The following is a 24,288-nucleotide window of genomic DNA, read 5'->3' as shown; positions in this document are numbered from 1 at the left end:
AAGCACAACGTCCTCATTCAGATAAAACGCCGAAACAACCTTAGGAAGAAACGAGGGCTGCGGGTGTAGCACCGCCTTATCCTTGTGGAGGATCAGGTAGGGAGACTTGCATGACAAGGCCGCCAACTCAGAAACCCTCCTGGCAGATGTAATAGCCACCAGAAAGGCTACTTTCTGAAAGAGAGACAATAGGGGATCTCCCTAATGTTTTCAAACAGCAGCTTCTAAAATACCGAGAGCACCAGATTTACATCCCATGGTTGGTCGAACCAAAGGGGCCACATGTCAAAACCTCTGCACAAACATACTCACCAATGAATGAGTCACCAAGGGACGCTAAAAAAAGACAGCCAAGGCTGATATCTGCCCCTTAATGGTGCTTAAGGCAAGTTTCTGATCCACTCCCCGCTGCAAAAACAGCAGAACCCCATCTCCTCACACAGAGATGTAGGCCTTCCATATGCGATGATAAATCTTCAGAGAAGATGATGACTTCCGCGCCCTTATCATAGTGGAGATTACCGACTCGGCCAGACCTTGGTCCCTTAGCACCTGACTTTCAAACAGCCACGTCGTTAAAGCCAGCGGCTGTAAAGCAGGATGAAGTATAGGGCCTTGCGACAGAAGGTCCTCTCGCATCGGCAGTTGCCAAGGAACATCCGCCACCATTCGTATTATGTTGGCGTACCAGGGGCGCCGAGACCAATCTGGGGCAATCAGAATCACTGGAATCCCCTCAGTCTCCACTCTGCGAAGCAGCCGCAGGGGGAAGTTTTATCGGGGGAAAGGCATAAATCATCCGATAATGACCCCATGGAGCCACCAATGCATCCACCCAGGGATCTTTGGACCTGGCCACTAACCTCAGTACCTTCTGATTGAGTCAAGAGGCCAGAAGATCCACATCTGGTGTGCCCCATCTCAGGCAAAGGAGTCGAAAAACCTCTGGATGTAGCGACCATTCCCCTTGGTCCAGCATTTGATGACTTCGGTAATCTGCCTGCCAGTTTTCTACGCCTGGAATGTACACGGCCGATAGAGCCGGCATGCACCACTCTCTGCCCACCTCAGGATGTGAGCGACCGCCAATGCAGCAGCCAAGCTCCTTATTCCTCCTTGATGGTTGACATACGCCACCACCGTGGCGTTGTCCGACTGGATTCTGACTGGGCATCCCTGCAGCCTCCGCAACCATGTGGAGAGGCACCGCCTGATCGACTGAAGTTCCAGCACATTGATCAGCAGGCGGAATTCTTCCTGCGTCCATCGACCCTGTGCTGACTTTGCGCCCCAAACCAGGTCAGGCTGGCATCCGTTGTGACTACCGTCCAATGAATGTCAAGTCGGGAATTGATGATAGTTCCAACTACTACTGCTATGTCTTTTGAGATGAAGTGGGTGAGTCTACGCAGCAGCCAGAGGAGATGGTGGGATCCTATTTGTGCATCCATCGACATTTCAGAGTCAAAGATGACTCCTAGCCATGACTTTGGTGCTTGGGGTGATCATCTGTCCAAGGATGGTGGGTGATGTCCCTGAAATCTCAGCTTTTGTCTTTCGGTTTGCATGGAGGAGAAGAAGTTCTGTCTTGGATCCATTGATTTTGAGGGAGTGCTCAGTCATCCAATCATCCATCAATGCGAGGCATTTTTCTAGACCGTTATATTTGTCTTTTTTCCCGGTGATGCGAAAGTAGAGTTGAGTGTCGTCAGCGTATGAGTGGTAGCACAGGTCCTGTTTACTGATGATTTTGAGGAGTGGGCGAAGGTAGATGTTGAAGAGCATGGGTGACAGGGGTGATCCTTGAGGGACTCCGCAAGAAATTGCATGAGTTTCAGAGGAGAAGGCTCCTAGTTTCACTGTCTGGGAACGATTTTCTAGGAAGGATGCGAACCAAGGTAGATCTGCGTCTGACTCCTGCTACTTCTTTAAGGCGAATGAGTAGAGTTTTGTGGTCTACAGTGTCAAAAGCTGCACCGAGATTCAGCAGCACCAGGAGACATGATTCTCCATCATCACCCAATTGACCTAAAAAGCCTCCCACTTGTTGATCCAGAGGAAGGCGAAAACGCCAGCTGAACTTGGCCAATTGCCACTGCAGGGGAAAAATTTCTTCCTGATCCCTCAAGAGGTGATCGGGGGGACCCTGGATCAACTGTCTATGGTTGGTGCCCTGATGTGCTTACCTGGGTGGACCCACGGGGGAGAGAGTTAGGGGAAGGATAATGGGATAGCCGGAGCTAGGCCGCAGCAGATGTCTGTCCTGCAGGTTCTAATGGTGTAGAAGAGGGGTGCCCGGATGGTGACAGGCGGCGGCTGTGGGTGGCGTGATAGTGAGGGGGGGTGGGTGAGTGGAGGTTTACTGGGTGAAAGCGCGCAGGTTGTCCATGGATGAGTCCTGGATGGTTGGATGCATAGAGCTTCTGTAACACACGTCTGTTACGCTTGACCATGTGTGTGGATTGCTCTATGAAGTGGTGAGCCAGAGCTCCTGTCACACACGTCCGTTACGCTTGAGAATATGTGTGGATTGCTCCGACGCGTTGCCAATCGGATCGGGGGTGATGAGGATTTTGTTTGTATTTTTTTTATATGCTAGGTCCAGTCGGGGAGGAAAAATTCCTTCCTGATCCCTCTAGAGGTAATCAGGTTTTTCCTGTATAAACTTCCTATGGTAGGCAGGAGCCTGGGGTACTTACCTGGTTGTCAGGTGCAAGCAAGTGCTCGAGTCCAGACTGCAGGGCTGATGGAGGTCCTCGGGTGAAGGTGAAGAGGGTGTGGAAGCTCCCGAAGGCAACCCCCCACCCGAGAGTCGGGCGGGGGCAAACCTCCATGCTGCCATAGACTTGTTCGCAGGCTTGCGAAACCAGAGACGCTTCTGTCCCTCAGCGGACACCTTGTCTGTCTGGGAAAACTTACATGCCGACCCGGGCAGACGAAAAAAAAGCTTTCAAGCTAAAAAGGAGGTCCCTGGCCTACGGCATGGCTCCTTACCGTTTCTGGATTGTGGGAGCAACGTACTCTTACCCCCAGTAACATTTTTAATAATGTCATCCAGCGAGTCTCCAAAGAGCCTCTCACCCTGGAAGGGCAAATCTGCCAAAGCCTTCTTAGATGCCTGGTCCACAGACCAGCATTTTAGCCAAATCAGGCGACGTAGCACCACAGCAGATACTGAGGCTCTAGAAAGAAAGGGAGCTGTATCTAAGGCCGCATCGCAGGCATACTTAAGGCCATGCACCAACTGGTCTGCCATCCTGAAACTTTGTACTTTTCAAAGCAGTTGAGGGCCTTGATATCCAGGATCGGACAGACCTCATCCTTTTTTGGGACTACAAACAGATTGGAGTAGAATCCCTGAAACCTTTCTGGCAACGGCACAGGTACTACGCCTCAGCAGGTCTTGCACTGCCCCAAACAGGGCGTTCCGACGCGCCGGAAGAAGATGGAGGTTGGAGGGAAAAAGCCTATCTTGTATCCTGATGACACCACTTCTCAAACCCACTGGTTGAAAGGAGGGAGGTCCACCGAGCTGCAAACTCCTGAAGGCGACCCCCCACCTGAGAGTCGGGCGCGGGCAAAAATTCATGCAGCCGTAGATTTGCTCGCAGGCTTGCGAAACCAGGGACGCTTCTGTCCCTCAGCGGGCACCTTGTCAGCCTGGGAACGCTTACCTGCCGACCTGTGTGGACGAAAAAAACGATTCTGAGCGGAAAAGGAGCGCCCTGGCCTACGGCGTGGCTCCTTACCTTTTCTGGATTGTGGAAGCAACGTGCGCTTACCCCCAGTAACATTCTTAATAAAGTCATCCAGCGAGGCTCAAAATAGCCTCTCCCCATGGAAGGGCAAATCTGCCAGAGCCTTCTTAGATGCCTGGTCCACAGACCAGCATTTTAGCCAAATTAGGCGACAGAGCACCACAGCAGATACTGAGGCTCTAGTAAGAAAAAGGAGCTGTATCTAAGGCCGCATCGCAGGCATACTTAAGGCCATGCACCAACTGGTCTGCCAGTTCCACGCAGACCGGGGAAGCCTGTTGCTTTTCGAACTCATGGTGCAACAATTTTGCCCATTCAGTAAGCATCTGGGACACCAGGGCCGTAGCCAACACTGGCCGCAATGCTCACCCCTCCACCATAAACATGGACTGGGCAACCGCCTCGGCCCTCCTATCGGCAGGGTCCTTAAAAGCAGGGGTCCCCTCCACCGGAATCGTGGTTACCTTATTTAACCTGAAGACCGCAATCGGGGGAGATGTCCATTTTTCGAGAAACATTTTCTTCAAAAGGGGTAACGCACCGCCATGCGTTTTGGGACCGATAAAGGCCCGCTGCGGCCATTCCCATTCTTTGTAGATAAATTTATCAAAATGGGTCAGGTAGGGAAACACCTTAGCCGTGCAGGCCAGCTTGTGAGACCCAAAAGGGACCGACACCTCTGTAGATGTCCCCGCCGTATCCTTCATTTTTAGGGTATCCCGCACCGATGTGATAAGCGCTCCTCCTGCGCTGACCCGGACACTGAATCATCCTCACTGTCCGAACGGTCCTGGTCTGCATCCTCTGAAACTTCAAAACATGGGCCGGTTGCCACAGCAAGGCCCGAGTCTGAATCAGAGCTTTCCCCAGAAGACGTTGGGGGGGGCGTTTTTACCCCCCTTGTGCCTGCACGCCGCTTTCACCCTGGCAACAAAAGACTCCTGGACCACCGACAAAGCGCCCATAGGCACCGCAGGTGAACCGGTTGCCACCTCAGGCAAGTCTGGAGAAGAAGCACCAGCTTCTGACACCATGCTGACCCACACTCGCCTGACACCCGTTAGGGACCGAAGGCAAGCCACACTAAAAAGTCCACCCTAGCTTCCACAGACTGAGGGTCCCCACGTAGGACTCACCACCCAGACCCAGGTACTGCGCCTGTGCTGCCATCCGTTCTCCCTCACGAGGCGCTCTGTGTGATTCGCGCCATTCCAGAAAAAAATCCCCCCAGCGCTAGAGGCAAAAACAAGCTGAGACTACTAGAAAATGTCCGCCAGCCTCCTTCGCTCGCTTGAGGGCTCCGCCAAAAAAATGGCCGCCGGACTTCCCTGAACTGAGGCTACAGAAAAACGGCCTGCAACAATGCGCCAGTCTCCCAAAAAATGTGCCTCAAACACCCCTCAAGGCCCAAATATAGGGAAGAGACGAGCGGACCCCATACACAGCAAAGCCCCCTGTCCGGACACGGAGCCCCCACGGAGTACCCCCGGTCAGTCACATAGCGGACCCAAGCATGGGGAGGAGGGAAAAGATGGGGAGAGAAGGGGAGAGTGAGAGACCCCCTATTTGACCTCCCGGGGAATGCCCAGCTGCTCCATCCTGCCGAGACAGGTGGGACCATACTTACCCCTCCCTCCTGTGGGGACTGCTGGACGCATTCCACAGACAGACCCATCAACCGAGCGGTATGGGGTGGCTGTCGGCCACGGCACACTGACACGGACAGCAGTAGCCCGGTCACATGCGTGTCCCGGAGCATATAGCTCGCCGGCCACCCCTGGATCAGAAGGGGCATGTCATGGCCAACCCAGTGTGTAGCGAGGGCCTGCTCACGCTTGATGGCCGGGCTGGGGAGACTACCAGGATCTATATTATCCAGCCTGTCACCCAGCCCAGCTGTTGATAGTGGATAAGAGGAATCAAAAGCAAAAAATAAAAATTTTCAGGACCAATGGTCCCCACCGGGAGCCAGGTCCTTCTACACTAGGCAGGAAAAGACAGCTACTGGATGCAGTGTGAGGGGTTATAGCCAGTAGGACCGCCCCCTGGGTGATACTGTGCAGTTTTGCTGTTTTTACATGTTCTGCCTAGTCCTCTTCTGAAGGTGGCCATATAACCATAAGGTCAATATTCAAAGTGCCCTGTCCATCAATGAACGAAAGAGAAACCCAACCACCCCCAGCGGTAAACAAACAGGAAGGCAGCGATCAACGCGCGCGGTAGACGGATGGACAGAGGCCTCCTTACCTTAGGAGACAGATGACAGGGATCTCGCTCCTGAGCCACCACTTCTCCTACTGGCCAAACAGGAAGTGGGTCCTGAGACTCCCTGGCCAATCGGGTCTCAGGACCGACTTCCTGATTGGCAGGGAGGAGAAGCAGGAAAACTATAGCGAATATTAATTTGCTATTGTCAAGCAATATCTCTAAGACCCAATACATGGAACAGCAGGCTAATCCCCCAATTGCAGGGCAGAAAAGCTAAGTCATGTAGGACTTGCTTAAAAAAAAAAAGAAAAAAAATTCATAAAGGAGGTGGAAGCTCTGAATCTGAATTAGGGATAGTAATAAAAACTGCAGGCACACAAAGGGGCAGAGGTGCAGTAGCGACTTTGCACATGTGCGTAAAAGGTGCACTTTAAACCCATACAAGTAAAAAATGTGCAATAACTGTGTAGAGACAAAAAAATAATAATAATTCAAAGCGGAAATCAAGGCTCTTTTGGCAGTAAGTGAAGGGTGCGACTCACTTCACAGAGCTGTATAATGCTGGGTACACACAGGAAGTTTTTTGTTCAACCCAGCGGTTTTTCAGCATGTTCGTTCGACAGAAGGTGGTCGGGAGACAGCCTTCTGTCAGACAAGGAGCTGCACACAGGGGCTGAAAGGCTCTGGAAAGGATGAACCTGATCTAGTAATAGGGGCCAAGGATATTTGTTGCAAACATCCATCCCTTCTTGGAAAGCCAAGAAATCACTGCTTCTGGTAATAGGGAAGTGAAGGCTGAGGTCACCTGTTACAGTGTAGCTGTCCTCTGTGCAACTAGGCCCAAAAGTGAGGCAATGTCTAGCAAACTTACAAACCCAAGTACCCGAGGTTGGCGAGGGTAGCAAGTGTCCGAAAGTGATTGAATCAGAACAGGTAGGGTGTGGATCCAAGCAAGGGACTGGAAAATGTATCGGCTCTGGCAAAATGGGTACCCCAACATGATGGTGCTTCTTCTAAGCTGAAGAATGGGAAAGAACATGATGGATGTCAGCTTTCAGTTGCCTTGGCCTTAACCATCGCAACACCATAAAGAAAATGGTGGAAAAAATCTAAAGTGCAAAACAGCATCAACTTAAGTAACTTGCAGTATAATCAATCCACTCAGATTCACTTAAGTGCATTCATAGAGACTAGGCATAGCAGAGGTGGTGTCAATCTCGATTTGGAAAAAATGCTTGTTAACTGTCAGAGGCCACCTAAGTTCCCAAATACACATGGCAGACAAAGCACAGATGCTAGAAGCACAGAATGCAAACCGAAGTGGAAAAGTAGAACACAGATTTAGGCTAGAGGGTTACATTCACTAGAGGTGTGAAGAGACTGGGCACTGTATGCGTTGTGCCACAGATTTAGAGTAGGGGAGTATCCAGCTTCTGACAAAACTGAGCACACCAAGGTATGGCTAGCATTATGATACAGAGCCAAAAGAGGGAAGGTAGCAGAATATAGTAACCCTCAAAACCTCAGTTCAGTGGGGTGCAGAAAGGGATTCAAAAGTTACTCAGAGACAAAGCCCAAGATGATTTAGAGATTGGGGGACACCAGTGGTCTGCGGCTGACCGATACAGGGCCAAAGGCCTGGAAAGCACCACAATGAAAAGATTGATGCCCTGAAGTTACCTTACCAAGTTTATCTTCAGCACAACCTCAGCTTCCCTCACAAAGTGGGGTATCAAAGACTGGGTCACACCAGCGGTTGTGCCACTGCTCAGGAATTAAAGACTCGCTGCATTCAACTGAGACAAAACCGAAGGCCTGAAAAGTGCCACAATGCAGGGCTCAGTGCCCAGAGAGTACTTAACAAGTTTATTCACACAACAACCATAGTTATAATCTGATGAGAGGGTAAATAGGAACATGTAGGTAGGCATCTTAAACATCTACTGATGCCAGGTATTCCCTGTGTCTCAGAGAGGCAATTACTGACGTTGCAGATACAATGCACAAGTTTGGAACACAAAAAAAAAAAGAAAAAAGGTACATGTTTAGCAATTGTATATTCTGAATAGGATGAATATCCCATTAGGTTTTGGTACTGTGAACATGTTTAAATAGAACCTTTGAACCAGTCTTCCAGAGGGACCAGATTGACCATTCCCGGGGACAAAAGATAGTTCAGGGCAGTCTGCAATTCTGACTGGTCTGACTGTCTTGGGCAGATTTTGCTTGGTTTGAGAGAAGAAAAGGTAAGGTGGTAGAGTTTGAAAATATATTTTGTACCCTTGGAAACCACCGACCCATAGGTCTGAGACCAAAATAAACAACAAAAAACCGCGCTAGAAGACCCCCACCCCCAACCCCAGGCAGCAGCTGGCGTGTGAAACACAAAGGAATTATAAACAGAGAAAAAAGCCGCGCCCCTGGGGCGCGGCTTTTTTCTCTGTTTATCATAGGTCTGAGACGTCAGTGACCCAGAAGAACGCAAACTTTAACAGACATCCCTTCATCGAGAAGACTAAAGGGTAGACTTGCACTGAAAGGAAGGCAGGTCTTTAACAGGCTTAGCTGTCCAGACTTTTAGCCATAAGATTTAGTACATAGACAGAAATTAGAGGCATCATTGAAATTTATGTCAAATGCATACATTTATGTTAATTGTTCATTGCCCTAGTTTAATTAGCTGCAGCTTGACAAACAGAAATTGCAGCAATAGCTGGTTAGCTAGTTGCAGGGCTGGACATGCAATAGCAAGCTTTAAGTGTATTAATATATGGACGGTAAGAGGTTTATTTAAGCCTAAGGAAGCAGGGTCTACTACTGCAACAGTCTATTTTTTTGTGAATGCGAAAAATGGTATGTTTTCCAATGTATTAACAAGGTTACACTGATCCAGATGCACTGCTTCTATTATTATAGTAGAACGCTTTGACTGAAGCGATGACTAAAGAATCCAAAACAAAATAAAGAGAACACATTAAATATAGAAAGCTCTTCTCCCCCTTAAGGGAGACCAGATCCATCACCTTAGATCACTAGCAGAAAAACAGAGGACTCACTGAGTCGGGTGGGGTGGGGTGGGCTTATAGGAGTATGCCTAGAGAGAATGCCCAGCAAAGCTTTTAGCAGTGACCAATCACCTGAAGGTAGCAGCCTATAACCCAGGGTCTCTGAATGTTCAGCCTGTGTTTTGTGCGGTATGGTTCAGATATGAAGATAAAGTGGTTGTAAACCCCCAAATTATTATTATTATTTTTTTAAACCTGAAAGACAAAGGCATAATGAGCAAGTATGACTAGCATACTAGCTCGTTATGAATTGCTTACCTTAAAATTGAAGCCCCCGCATCGGTCCTCGTCCCCCCCCTCGAGCGGCGACATCTCTCCCGGAGGTTACTTCCGGGTATTGCCACTCCGGCGCTGTGATTGACGTCACTTCGCGCATGCGGACGGGAGCCACTTTTTACGGCATTATCCTGGCTCGAAACGGCACAGAGTGCCCTTTCAAGATGGCGCATGCCCAGAAGGCGGCGGCGTTTAGGGAAATTGCAAATATCTCTGAGACCGTGTAGGTCTCGGAGATATTGCAAGTACCTACAGGTAAGCCTTAATCAAGGCTTACCTGTAGGTGTAACTTTCCCGAAGGGGTTTACAACCACTTTAATTCCTGTTGAAAGATAACCAATGTTCCTAAATAAATCTGAAAGTCTCCTTTGAGCTTTAACAACTTGAAGCCCTTATTATGTGTTAGAAATTATATAGCTAATGTACATTTTTGAAGATAGTGATGCACCAATACCAGTTTAAGAACGAGCAGGAATACCAAAACTTCATCAAGTACTTGCCCATACCAATTATAAACACTTTTTTTGTGCGGTGCAATTTGAGCCCATGCTAAATAAATGGGCTCAAATCGCACTGCAAAGAGTCACATGCAAATTGAACAGGAATGAAGAGTGCTTTCTGTCTGAATCACATGCGGTTTTCCACACTGCTCCTGTGTGAACCCAGGCTGAAGTCACTGACATTACAGTGGGATTTTAACCCATTTTTTTTGTATGGGCTATCGATTTCTATCATTCAATAATGTGCAACCAAAAGTGTTTTTTTTTTTTTTCTTGGCCGTTCCCCTCAGATCTAGGAGCAACTGCACTTACAGTGTACAGACCATTTCCCCTTAGTAAATTAACCCCAATGTGTTATTATCAAAGTAAATTGCTGATAGAGGTAAGCCATCACACAGAATATAGTAGATTAGGTTCCAATGTTTAGTGAAACTAACTTAAAACGCCTATCTATCCAAACATACAGCAGAGAATATGATGGTCTTTAGACTTCGACCCTTTTCTATTTAAAGCAGATTTGCCATCTGCAGTCAACCATTTTTTGCCATCTTTTAGTTCAACTGAACTGCACATATATTATACATAAAATATCGGGTTCCATCAGTGCCAGTGTTCAGCAGAATTCCTGCAGTTGTAGGTGTAGGGAGTGTAGAATGTTGGCATGATCAACTATATTCCCACAAAATGGTTAAATAGACATACAACAGCTGCTTGTTTAAATAGCTGCCCACCAGACAGAGTGGGCTTAATTTTACATAAAAACAATAAACATGTTTTCAGCCATACTTAATTTTGTAGCTAGGATCACGTAACAGATAACTAGTTTTATAGTGAGCTAGTAACCAAGTAATTTACATTTTTCAAACCCCAAGGGCTCAAGACACATTCACAAGGCTGCAAGCCATTGAAAATTGTGAAAAACAAATATATAAAAAATAAAATAAAAAATCTTCTGCCAAACAGCAACCAGTATTTACCTTCTAAAGTAAATCAGAATCACAAAAAAGTGGTTTATTGCAATGAGCAACTTAAAAGATAAATACAGCAAAGCAGCAAGAAGTATATAGCTGACACTTACCCAATCACAGCAAAAGCTGGAAGTTCCTGCAGGTCAAAGGGAAAGTCCAAGCGAAAGCGGGTTTTAAATAAAGCGGTGATGGTCTCTGAAATAGAAGGCCAGTGAACTTTAAAGAAATCGTGGAACTGGGAACATGGTCCAGTAATAGATGTCTTCATCAGCATTGCCAGCCACACTTCTGCTCATGGCAAATATTAAATTACAGCCAATGTCACCAACTGTCACTAAGCAACTCTATGAGATGGTTTTTATTAGGGCAATGCTTGCTCGAAGGAGGAACTAGAAGTGCAGATGATCAGCCAGGGTACAGGGCACAATTCCAGGCCTGGACTTGATCTGCAGGCTCCTGTCAAAGTAATATAAAACTAGGGCCATCATCTCTAGTGACTTTATGCTTTATGGCATTAGTGATGAGAATGTTTTTTCTTTGGCTGATTTTGCAGTCACGTTTTTTTCATTGTGGTTATCAGCAGATCAGATCAGATCAGTGTCATATAATGCACAAACATACCATTGATAGCAATTACTTTTATTATCATCCACAAACAAAAACCTATGTAGACTTTGTTTGCTCCACAATACTGTGCATGCACACTTCCTGGGATACCAGGTGAACAGTACAAATTCACAGGTGAAAAAAATGCTGAAACAGAACATTTGAAGGAGGCATGATCAGACACTTCATATTACAACCACGACCCTGAAAAACACCACTTCTGGATATTTAATAAAATAAAGCTTAATGGGGTTTATATGCTAAAGTCAAATCCACTTTGCACTACAAGTGCATTTGGAAGTGCAGTCGCTGTAGATCTGAGGGTTCTTGGTGATTCGGACTGTCCTTTATGCCTCTGCATATTTCTCTTTACATCATTATTATTGTCAACTTGGTCTTTGGTATATCATTATCCTATGTGCACTGATTCTTATTATCTTTACCATTTCAATTGGGCATCTATTATTTTCACTGTATTTTCTTATCAACACTATGTAGTTCACGAATATTATATTCATTCATCAGACTTTTTGGCAGTCACTACCTGTCCATCATCTTGATTCACTATGAAGATTGTCAATCTGTGATCTGGGGGGGAGGGGGGGGGTGTGTGTGCACCCTGCTGGCATGCGGCTCCAGATTAGCTCAGCTCCTGGGACAGACAACCCTTCTGGCCCTGGCCCCATATTTACCATTGTATTTTGTTTCATGGTAAGTATCCAGGACTGGCAAATTTGCCTTTCCCTTTTATGTACGCCATACTAGATTAATTATACTTCATTTTTTATAGATATCCTTGAGCATCGACCCCTGATGAGTGTTCATACACAAAATGTGTTGAGCATTTAGGATGCAGATATTTGCCTGTATTAAAAATCAATCCAGCCTATCGTCTACAAAATAATGACGTTTACACCATTTTATATCATCAATGCGCCGCCCAGATACCATGTATAATTTTATATATATTCCTAGAATTTACCCATCAATTTCTCTACATTATCATGTGTTGACAAGTAGATATATATCCATGTATTCTTGAAGTCTATGCTATATGTGCATATGTATATATATATGATCAATTTTACAAAACAAGTAAAAAGTTTTGATATGTATTTTTTACATCCTTCCATGTTGTTAAACATGTCCTTTTATCAATTCACATCCACAATGTCAATAGCCTCATTTAAATTCCCAATTCCCTTCTTTATTTACTTGAACAAGGGATGGAGGCACACTACATATGTGCTTCATTCAAAATTCCCAAATCCCCCCTTTATTCTAGATCTGAGGGGGGACATGCAAGGAAAATAAAAAAGCATTTTTGCTTGTATATTATAAAATCAGCAGAGCTTCCCCTCAGATCTAAAGCAACTGCACTTCCAAGTGCACTTGTAGTGCAAAGTGAATTTGCCTTTCGTAAATCAACCCCATTTGCCCAATGATCATTCTTTGCGGTTTATGCTTATGACAAAGAATGGTTTTGTGAGCACATTTTCTGATCTAAAATCAATTACCCATCGAAAGGCGTGTCCAACACTAAGAATATAGTTTCATACACATTTTCTTCATAAAAAAATTATTGTAAACCAGTCAATATTTGAAGCATACTGTATATGTCTTAACACAAATAAAAAGTGTTATTTCTTTTTACTTCTTGTAAAAAAAAAAAAAAAAAATCCGCTTTTTTTTTTTTTTTTTTTTTAGGAGTTCAGGATTAAAAGTAAATCAGAGGCAATTTATTTATGCTGCCTACAGGAGGTTCTCAACATCAGCAAACAAGAGTATAAATGCCTCCCACTCCCATCCTGCATCAGATTTGTAGAAAAGTAAAGCACAGGCCACAGACGGGGTGATTTTCTTTCCTGCAACACAGTCCGTGTTGACGGGGAAATCCCTCCCGTGGCTGCTAGCAATAATCGCATGTAAAATCCAGCATTATGGTTGCCCATAGTGTTTGAATCTCAACCAGTTCCTGCTGAACCAGCAGAGATTTGAATTATCTATGGCCGGCTTAAGATTAAGAGCGGATCACAAAAACAGAGGGGTGGGAACCAAAATACAGATTTTTCAGAATGTACAAAAATTCTGTTTTATTTATTGATCATCAAAGGACACTGCATCAGAAATGCCAAAAGCTTGCATCAGTTGAGACCTGAACATCCACCTGGTAAATTTTAAAGAACGTATGAACAGACAACCACTGTGGCGACTTAGAAAATTTGAGAAACAGATGCCAGATGCGAACAGGTCCAAGAATCACTAAGGTTTCCTTCAAGCTGTAGTAAAAAGTCTTGATATAGAAAACAAAAAAACAGTCCGATGAGGTTAGAGTACTAAATTAACCTGTGACAATTCAGAGCTAAAAGAATCTTCGGGATGTCCTTCAGCACCATCCTGCAGAGTAGATGAGGAAGGAGTTCCAAAAGGAAATGCATAGATCAGGTGTACTGATCACACAGAGGCACCAGAGCACCCACTGCTACTTTCAGAGGATTTCTGCATCTGGATAAAAACTAGCATGGGAGGTCCATGTACTGTGTCCCTCACATGTAAGGAAGATACCTTAAAACACATCTGGGTAAAGAGCTCATTCTTCCATTGTCCTGAATCCAGGCACTGTCGGTTGTGAAAGTCAGTCTGCCAACTCGGGCTGAGTCCATAACAGAACCTTTACGACTTCTTTCTGCAGAAAAGATTCCTGGTTCCTCTCTAATGATTGATATATACCACTGCTGCAAGCATTATATAACTAAATCCTGCTTAGATAGCTTTGCGGACAAGAGGTTTAACATTGAAGGGACAACCAGATTGATCAGCTCTTCAAAACGTTAATGGGGAGTTAAAGCGGATGTCCGGCCAAAAAAAAATATTAAAAGCCAGCAGCTACAAATACTGCAGCTGCTGACTTTTAATATTAGGACACTTACCTGTCCTGGAGTCCAGCGCCGTCCGCAGCAGAGGACGAGCGATCGCTGGTCACTCTGCTGCCCCCCGCCATCCACTGTGAGGGAACCAGGAAGTGAAGCGCTCCGGCTTCACTGCCTGGTTTCCTACGGCGCATGCGCGAGTCGCGCTGTGCCCGCCGATTGGCTCCCGCTGTGTGCTGGGAGCAGAGTGTTCCCAGCACACAACTGGGGGGGGCGACGGGATGTGATGCAATGCCCGTCTTTTGACTGTGAATGCTGGGCCGGAAGTGGGTGCATATACCTGTCTTTAGACAATTATCTTTAGACAATTAAAGCTCCGCTTTAAGCTTCTTCCAACATTCAAGACCCTTGTACTGTCAAGGTGTTGAAGACTTTTTCCTTAGGGTGTCGGGCTGGTATCCATCACGAGAATTCTTTAGGGCAATTGAGTGAAAAATTTCCGTGTCTCCAGAGCTGGATTTCTGAGCCAAAAGGGCAAGGATAACTTGATCTTGGCTGCCAGGAACAGTCAATGGTCCAGAGTTTGCACAGTCTTGTTACATACAGCCAGAATGTTGGGTTGAAATGGTCTGGAATGCAACTGGAAAACAGGACTGCTACAAATGAGATTAGCATCAACCTCAGAACTCTTATGAAAAAGTGGACAGTTCGATAGCTCCTGAACTTCAAAATATGGATCTAGGAGCAGAGACTGGCGTTTGTCTTGTGGAAGAAAGAGTTGGTTCTGGTGCCGACTTATGTAGGTTCAGTAACCAACCTTCTGGAGAGGTCCAAAAAAATGGAAATGTCAAGTGGATAAACTTATTCCAAACAGGCAAGACACCCATTCTAATAGGATACTAGCAAAAAACTGGAGCATGATAGTAGTGTGTGGTGTTATACCTGACTGTCCGATAGATTTTTTTTGTTTTCCAGTGTCCAATTTCTCATGGGGCTAGCAGTGTAACCCACGTGTTTAAAATGTACTTCTGATCCTGTATCCCTTAATGAACAAGAAATTATCTTCAGGAATGCCCTGAGATTCATTAAAACCCAATAGGTGTGTGGCCTCATTGGATAGTGGACCGCTGATAAGGACAGCAAATGATTTTCTGCCCAGTTTAGGATGTCTGAGGCGAGAAGCTGAAGTGTTTTGCTTCTTGTGCCTCCTTGCCTGTTTAAGTAGGCTATGGTAGTGGCATTGTCCGAGAAGACTTGAACATGGGCACCTTGATGGTCTGCGGAGAAGGCATCCAAAGCTAAGGCCACTGCCCTTAGTTCTCTCCAGTTGAAGGACTTTTCTGCTTCTGACCGGGACCAAACACCCTGAGCATAGTTCTGACCCAGGTGTGCCCCCCATCCCTACAGGCTGGTGTCTGTCGTTACCACTTTTTCTATTGGAAATGACCATAACAGGCCTGCTGACTTTTTCTGACTTCTCCACCACCAAAGCGATAGTTTTACTTTGGTGGGGATTTTTACCTTTGCCTCCAGAGATTCTGTCCTGTGATCCCATATTTTCAGGAGGAAACTCTCAAGCGGTCTGAAGTGAAGTCTTGCCCACTGCACCGCTGGCATAGATGAGGTAAGAGTTCCCAGAGCTGACATTACTTGTCTGATTGATAGCTCTTGATTTGTCTGTAAGGAGGCTACGACCCTTAGTATCTTTATTTTTTTGTCTTCTGGGCGGAAAATTCTTTGCTCCACTGAGCTTATCTGATACCCTAGAAATTGTGCCTCTTGGGTTGGGTTGAAATTTGATTTTTTTATGATCCAGCCCAAGGCCTCTAGATGACTGCGAGCTCTTCCGAGATCCTCCAACAATTTCTCCCTGGAGGGGGCAAAGAAGAGCAGGTCGTCCAGGTATGGAATTACAGCTACCCACTGTAAGCGAAGAGGAGCGAGGGCCTCTGCCATGACCTTTGTAAATATTCTTGGAGCCGAGGAAAGGCCGAAGGGGAGGGCTTTGAATTGAAGGTGCACGACCTCTTTCCCAGGTTTACTGCCAATCTTAGAAATTTTTCGGATTATGGGGATATGCAGATAGGAATCTCGAAGGTCGATTGATGCCATAAAGCACTCCTTTGTCAAAAGATTTTTGACTGTGAAGATTGAGTCCATACAGAATTTTTTGTATAGGACTGATCTGTTCAGCGGCTTCAGGTTGAGAATAAGTCTGAAGCTTCTGGGCGGCTTTTTTATTATGAATACGTGGGAATAAAACCCCTGATAAAGCTCCCCCTGTGGTACTTGAGTTACAACCCCCTGGTTCATCAGATCCTTCAATAGGCTCTTCATTGCTAAGGACTTGACTAGATGTCTTGGTAGATTTGTCAACAGGTACCTCTCTGGGGGAGGGTCCGAGAACTCCATTCTGTAACCTTGGGAGAGCATAGAAAGAATATACCGATTTTCTGTTATGCTTGCCAAGAAAGGGAGAAAACTTTGAAGTCTTCCCCCACCTGCAACCGGTTGTCATTGTGTTTTGCTGGTTGCCGCAGGAGGATGGAAAAAGGACATTACCTTTCCCTTCTGCCCTGACCAACCTTTCTTCCTCTTGAGGCTTGTTTTGTTCTTGAGCCCTTTGAGGACGAAAAAACCTTTTGCCTGTCTGCTTTTTCTTCTCGACAGGAAAAGATTTCTTCTTGTCTGCAGTTCTGTCGAGCACTGCATCTAAAATCTGGGCCAAACAATAAATCCCCTTGGAAGGGTACTCCACACAGCTTGTTTTGAGATGCCGTGTCCCCCAGCCAGGTTTTTAACCACATCGCCCTCCTTACTGAATTAGTAAGGGCCGCGGATCTTGCCGTCATTCTGATAGGCTACAGCTGCTGACAGGGTTGAAAAGGAGTCTAGGATTTCTTGCTTTGGAGAATCAGCTATTATATGATCCTTAAGCTGCTTCAACCAATACTCCATATTTCTGGAGACGCAAGTAGTCGCCATTGCTGGCCTAAGGTCGCCTATGATGGATTGTCAAGCCCTCTTTAATTGCTGATCCATCCTCTTATCCATGGGGTCTTTCAGAATCCCCATGTCCTCAAATGCTAGATCTGAAGATCTTGAGACTTGAGAAAAGGCTGCATCGAGTTTTGGAACTTTATTCCAGGGAGCTGCTGGGTCTTCGTCAAAAGAAAACCTTTTCTTGTGTGCCTTAGCAAAGGAAGGTTTCTTTTCAAGATCAATCCATTCTTTCTTGATCGCTTCAGAATTTACTGTATGGACTGGAAAGGTACGTATCTTAGGCTCACCGAGTCCTGCATACATCCTGTCGTGTAAAGATAATTCTTTACGTTCCTCCTCCAATCCTAAAGTTGCATGAATAGCTTTTAGGAGGCCATCAACCTGATCCAAAGACAATTTATATTTTGAAGACATATTCTCCAGCTCATCCTCCTCCTCATCTGATTCTTGAGAATGTGAGGGGGAAGGACCTTCCTGGTTCAGATGAATCTCTTCTGCGTCCACTACCGGGACTAACAGTGAGGCTTGTAAGGATTGTGAGGTAGAGGTCTGTCTCACGGATGGTTTCGTGAGTGAGGACTTAAAGGACTGAATAGTAGCAACCAATTCTTTAACAGATGCGATTATGTCGCTGCAAGTGGCAGACGCTTCCTCCTTTACCAATGAGGTAATACATGTCTGACATAAAGCTTTTTTCCAGCCTTCAGATAGTTTAGACTTGCATGAAGGACATTTCTTGTTATTCCCAGGATCAGAGCTCTTGGCCTGCCATGAAAAGGGAAAAAAAAAAAGACAAACCATCCTTTTGAGTCAGCCTGAAAACCAATCAATCAAAATTCCCTCCACAGGTGCACAGTGAGAAATCCAATATACTCATGTGCCCAAACAAGCCCCCGCCACCAGGGGGGAAAAAACACTCACACCCCCCCCTAAGGGAGAAGAGAGCTAGAGAGACCCCATAGTAAATGAGGCTAGAACCTAAGTCTACCCCTTACCTGGGCCTTGCTGGTGCCAGTGCCTGTTCCACTCGCTTGTGGATCCTGTGTCCATGTTGGGGCAGCAGCGTGATGCAGGTGGCAAAACTGCCGGTTCCGAACTCCCCTAGCGCCACTGCACCGGACCAGAATCGGCTAACAAGGCACCAGACCTGTTCCTCCCTCCTCCCTCAGCGTTTCCTGGCCGAAATGATGTCCATGCCCTGCACCCGCTCGTAGGATGCCACCCCTTCTGGTTACCTCACTTCCGGAGGAAGCAGCCTGACTGACCTTCTCAAGATGGCCGCGGCGTTCGGCTGCCCGGACCGGAAAAAAAGATGTCTGCGCCGTCTACCTTGCCAAGAAGCAGTATCCCGGAGCAGTCCCTGGCTCCACTGAGCACCGATGAGGGAGAAGGAGCCCATGCACAAGGCACTCTCTATCCAGTGAATGGGAGGAACAGACTCTCTGAGGTAAGAAACGCAGGTGAAGTAGGGAGATATGACCTCTCAGGTAGTACCTAGAGAGCTCCTAACCCCCACATGTGTTCCCGCCGGGGAAAACACAAAAACTGATAAGTGGAAGGAGCCTCCCTTTTAAGAAGTTTGGTGGAGGTGTGTGTTTCCTGTCAAGTGGGTGGAGCCACGCTCTCAAGGCGCTGTCCTGAAAGACGATAAAGGGAAAATATATTTTATTATAATACAAAATTAGACACAACATACATAATCGTTAAAACGAATATGCAGTTAGAATTGCCATAATACATGAAGACAAACTCCAATGTTTGACAGGTGAAGTCAAAGTACATCGGAGTTTATTCACAAACCGACATGTTTCGGAGACAAAGTGGCTGGTTTTGTTTTACAGCACAAATACATAGCTCCTTCCTCAAGGTTGTATATAGGCAATAAGCATATCGATTTTTATCTCACAAAAAAAGTTGTATGCATTTAAGGAGCCTGGGAAAGACACGCCAGGTAGGACAAAAAAATCCCTCAAGGACCATCATAAGCAATCCAGCCCGGATGTCCTGCGCACAGTAATGTAAACCATGAACATATAGGGCATTCAGCCCTTTTAGAATAGTATTAAGGTGGTATTGGGGTAATCAAGCACCAAAAAATACCACCAAAAAGGATCCAACGCGGCGAACCAAAGCTCACAGGGCTGGCCAAGAAGCAAAGCAGCATGTGATCTTGGATTGGCGGATCAATATGTGCCTAGGTCGTGGTGATACCAAGCCCCGTTGCCCCACCCCCTTCCCCCATCTCCTCCTTTGCCTCCTGCTCTCTTCCCCTTCCTAGGCCTCTCTGTGTGGTTGGTTATGGCCTATACTATTCTTGGACTTGGACTTTCCATTCTTCTCCTTTCTTTAAAACTCACATGGTTTCTGTTATACTCTTGGTAGCACTAATGGAACCTATTGCAGATTAAAGGGGTTGTAAAGGTTCGTATTTTATTTTCTAAATAGGTTCCTTTAAGCTAGTGCATTGTTGGTTCACTTACCTTTTCCTTCGATTTCCCTTCCAAATGTTTTTTTTCTTTGTTTGAATTTCTCACTTCCTGTTTCTCCTCAGTAAGCTTTCCACCATCATCCAAGCGATGGAAAGTCATTTAGAACAGCTTACTGAACACCTTACTGAGGAGGAACAGGAAGTGAGAATTTCAGACGAAGAAAACAAAAGAAAAAAAAACATTTAGAAGGGAAATTGAAGGAAAGGGTAAGTGAACCAACAATGCACTAGCTTAAAGTAACCCATTTCGAAAATAAAAAATTAACCATTACAACCCCTTTAAGTATACCAACTTCCTAGGTCTAAATACCGTGATGGCCCTTCAGTCTTGCATTTGCTTCAGCCTCGAACATCTTAAAATAGAAGATTCATGATGCTCCTGTTCACAGTGACCATTCTAGGATCCACAGTTGTACTGATGCATATCTGAAGTGTTTCCATGTAAACCTGTATTTCCTTGTTAATACCGCTACTGTATTTTTACTGGCTGCATATTTTCTAAATGAAATTTTTTCACAAAAAAAAAAAAAAATGGTGTCTGTGCTTACCCTCATCCTTGTTCCACACAGCCAAGACTCGGAATATGAAAGCGCTGAAGGTAGCAGCAAAGAAACCACGCCAGTAATTTCTCACAGCAAAAAACGTTGAAGTGACCTCAATGCTAAACAGGACTCCTATATTTGTAAATAACAGAAAAAAATTCAGCCTTACCAAAACATACACACAATCTACAGTGAGAGTGAGTAAATAAGTTAAAAAAATACAAAATAATCTATTCAAAAGTCTGAATTTTTTGAGTCATTTAACACTGCGTATTTACATTCTAATGATAAATTATTGTAAAAAGCAAAAACATATTACCTTAATGCATTTCCTGCATTACGGTAGAAAAAAAAAAAAATCCCACTGCACTACTCTCTTCCTCTCCTTACATGAACTCAGTAAGAGCAATGAAAGCTATTGGCTCCTGCTGCTGTCAATCAAATCCTGTGAGGAAGCATGGGGCAGGGCTGAGCCCAGGTGCAAGCCTGCAACGGTGTTCCATCATAGGAATCGGCTTGTACTGTGACAAGCGGCAGCATTTGCCGGCAATGGCACCGTCCTAATCGGTACAACGCCGCAGCTGCAGCGCTGCACCGATTTCAAAAAAAAGTTTCTGTACTACTTTTTGCAATTTTGGCAGAAACCTGCACAGATGTCTCTGTAATGGAGGCCGAAATCGGGACTGACAAGTGGGAGTGAAACTGTGCAAATTCAGCTGAACTCGCACGACTTCATTCCTGCAGCCCAGTGTGAACCTGGGCTAAAATAGAAAGCAAGTTTTTTTTAGTGCACTTGCTTGTGCTCCTCCTTGCCCCAGTATCAGCCGACAGCAGGTTAAAGCCTGCTATCAACTGACATCACAGAGTCTCTCAAGACTCTGGAGGATCCCAACAATGTCAGAATACACCCAAATGCCTTACAGTCAGCTAGCTCAGCCCCTCAGTGTGCCGCTTAGAGCTTGCAAAAAATGCTCCTGCCCCCTCTCCTGCCTGGAGCTCCAGTAAGCACTTGAGTAGCAGAGTAGAGAGCAAGTGACTGTCAGTCACCACCCTGCACAGTGAAGACCAAGAACTGCGCAATCAGCGGTCACGTAATCAGTCAGTTCTGGAGTTTTGAGCTAGAGAGGGACAGCTTGCAGCAGCAGGTAGGTATGTGTTTTTATTTTATTTATTTTTTGTTTTATTCCACACTTCTCCTTTAACTACTTTCCACCTGGCCACTGCACATATACAGCCGGGTGGGCGCTCTCTCTCCTGAGTGGACGTTCCGGAACGTCCCTCAGGAGGGGGATCGCGCACGATCTCCCGCACAGCGGCACGATCCTGATGCACTTATGTCACCCGGACACATAGTCCCCCACATAGTAAAAACACCTGCCCCCCACATATGTAACAGTAAAATCACATGTCCCAATAATCATTTGCACACATATGTCCATGATCACCTGCGCACATCTGTACATGATCATTTGTGTACATATGTCCGTGATCACACAAACCAATTATTATACACTTAACAGATTTTTTTTTTTTTTACCAAAACCATGTAGTAGAAGACATTTTAGCTTATATTTATGACAAAATTAGATTTTATTGGATTTTTTTTTCAAATAGAAAGACGAAAATATTTTTTTCCCAAATTTCCGCTCTTTTTTCGCTTATTTCGCAAAAAAAAAACAAAAAAAACAGAGTCATGAATAAATACCACCAAAAGAAAGCTCTATTTGTGTGAACATGATACAAATTTCATTTGGGTACAGTGTAGCATGACTGCGCAATTGTCATTTAAAATGAGCGCTGAAAGCTGAAAATGTATCTGGAAAGGAAGGGTGCGAATTGTGCACTGATGTGGTTAAGCAAATATGGGTTTCTTGACTTCTGTTCATAAAGATACTTGCAGGTTTAAACAAAATTATCAAATTAAAAGTACATTTAACTGCATACTATATTTTAACATGTGTCTAGAGGACCGAGACTGGTTATTGCAGCTTTATAGACCGCAAGACATAAAAGTTGTGTGCCAAAGTAGTGCCATTTCATTTTATAAATAAAATACAGCAAGTACTTCTCTCGACTTCTTTTCTTCCTAATGAGATGGACATGTCACATTAGGACGAGTGCTTGTGTCTGTGCAGCCAATGCATCCTGATAAACTTTAATAGGCTACCCAAATGCAGTACCTGGAGTCTAGACAGCATGCAAATGGTTTGTTCAGAGCATATGGGCCTTAGCACCCATGTGAACAGAGCATATGGGCCTTAGCACCCATGTGAACAGAGCATATGGGCCTTAGCACCCATGTGAACAGAGCATATGGGCCTTAGCACCCATGTGAACAGAGCATATGGGCCTTAGCACCCATGTGAACAGAGCATATGGGCCTTAGCACCCATGTGAACAGAGCATATGGGCCTTAGCACCCATGTGAACAGAGCATATGGGCCTTAGCACCCATGTGAACAGAGCATATGGGCCTTAGCACCCATGTGAACAGAGCATATGGGCCTTAGCACCCATGTGAACAGAGCATATGGGACTTGGCACCCATGTGAACAGAGCATATGGGACTTGGCACCCATGTGAACTGGGCCTTACAGCATCTCAGTGGCAGTAACATGAACAATCCATCTAGCATAGTTCAAAAGGAAGCTCTGTGTAAAATATGCACATTCCATTGCCATAATATCAACTAATCTAAGTTCAGTAATAAATCGGCTTTACAAAATAGGCTCTTGCAGTCTACAAGCTGGTCATTTACTAGAAGGAAAACAGACTAACCTGTATGCGAGACCAACTGACCTAGAGGCAGACAGCTTTCTTAGAATGAGCTCAGACAGTCATGCATGAAGTATTATGCTAAACTGAGGATATTGTGTTTGATAATGCTCAGCATGAGCACTGCTGGTTATAATACGCTTTGCTAGTATATAGGGATAAAAATGTATATGCTTCAAAACACAGTATTTAGATTCCCAAGACACTCTTCCCGCCTCAAAACACCTACACCTACAACTATGTACAAATTCTGTCTACAGGCATACCCCGCTTTAAGTACACTCACTTTACATACACTCGCGAGTAAGGACATACCCCCGAGTGTATGTAAAGTGCCTTACAAGTACTGTACAGACATTTTTCAGCCGCAGTAGAAGGAGCTGAAGCTTCGAGAGCATAGCCCGCCCTGTTCCAGTGTGCCCCCGACACCCCCACTACAGCCCCTGAGACCTCAACTACAGCTCCTGACACCCCAAATACAGCCCCTGACCCCCTACTACACCCTAGAAGTGAAAAAAGGTATTGTTTCACTTTAAGTACATTTTCGTTTTACATACATGCTCTGGTCCCACTGTGTACTTAAATGTGGGGTATGCCTGTACTTTAAAAAGATGCCCCATCTACTTACATGCCAGAACCTAGGTGCGACATTTGCTATGGAAACTTAAGAAGCTCTTTTGAAATATGTACAAATTAATGTAGATGCTGTTTTTTTTTTTTTTGCTCTGGGTCACAAAAAAAAAAAAGAAAAAAGGTCCCGTTTTATTTTTAGTCTTGAGCTCTAAAATCATTAAGAAGCCCATGCTTAAAAAACGAACATGCTTCAATGCAAACAGAGAAAATGAACAGCATAATCCTGATATATTGGTTTGTTACACTGATGATTACATAACTGTAACTGATGGCTCCCACACATGTATTTCAAGCAGCCCTCCCACACAACCTCCTGATCATACATCTTATAGTTTATACACACCCACCACTTACACACTTCAAGAATCCTTCACATTGCTTAATATTCCTCTTGTCCCTACTTCCCACACAGTCGTCTTACCTCCAATAGGAGCAGCAAAGCAGCATCCAACTCCAACAGCGCAAGCTGCTGCCAACATCTCAATGTTACGAGACTCATTCTAATGAATAAGAAATATTGTTAAGAGTGCCATAAATACGTAGCATAGTGCACAGAATCAGACATACCCCTGCCAAGCAGAAAACTGCAACAGATT

At 45.3% G+C, this 24,288-nt stretch overlaps 1 protein-coding gene across 4 annotated transcripts in view; it reads right to left on the bottom strand.

Moving 5' to 3' along the window:
- Positions 1-24,288, bottom strand: part of CLCN2 (chloride voltage-gated channel 2) — a 348,319-nt gene that overhangs the window by 180,743 nt on the left and 143,288 nt on the right. For all 4 annotated transcript variants that reach the window (XM_040349786.1, XM_040349785.1, XM_040349782.1 and 1 more), the window contains exons 7-9: positions 24,114-24,192; positions 20,291-20,416; positions 10,886-10,970 (exon numbers count right to left, since the gene is read on the bottom strand). In XM_040349786.1, the coding sequence (XP_040205720.1) occupies positions 10,886-10,970; positions 20,291-20,416; positions 24,114-24,192 (290 nt within the window). The remainder of the gene's footprint in view (positions 1-10,885; positions 10,971-20,290; positions 20,417-24,113; positions 24,193-24,288) is intronic.

This window comes from Rana temporaria, chromosome 4 (assembly GCF_905171775.1).
Source record: "Rana temporaria chromosome 4, aRanTem1.1, whole genome shotgun sequence".
Taxonomy (NCBI): domain Eukaryota; kingdom Metazoa; phylum Chordata; class Amphibia; order Anura; family Ranidae; genus Rana; species Rana temporaria.
The sequence above is the reverse complement of the archived record's forward strand: the minus strand, read 5'-3'. Positions and strand labels throughout refer to the sequence as shown.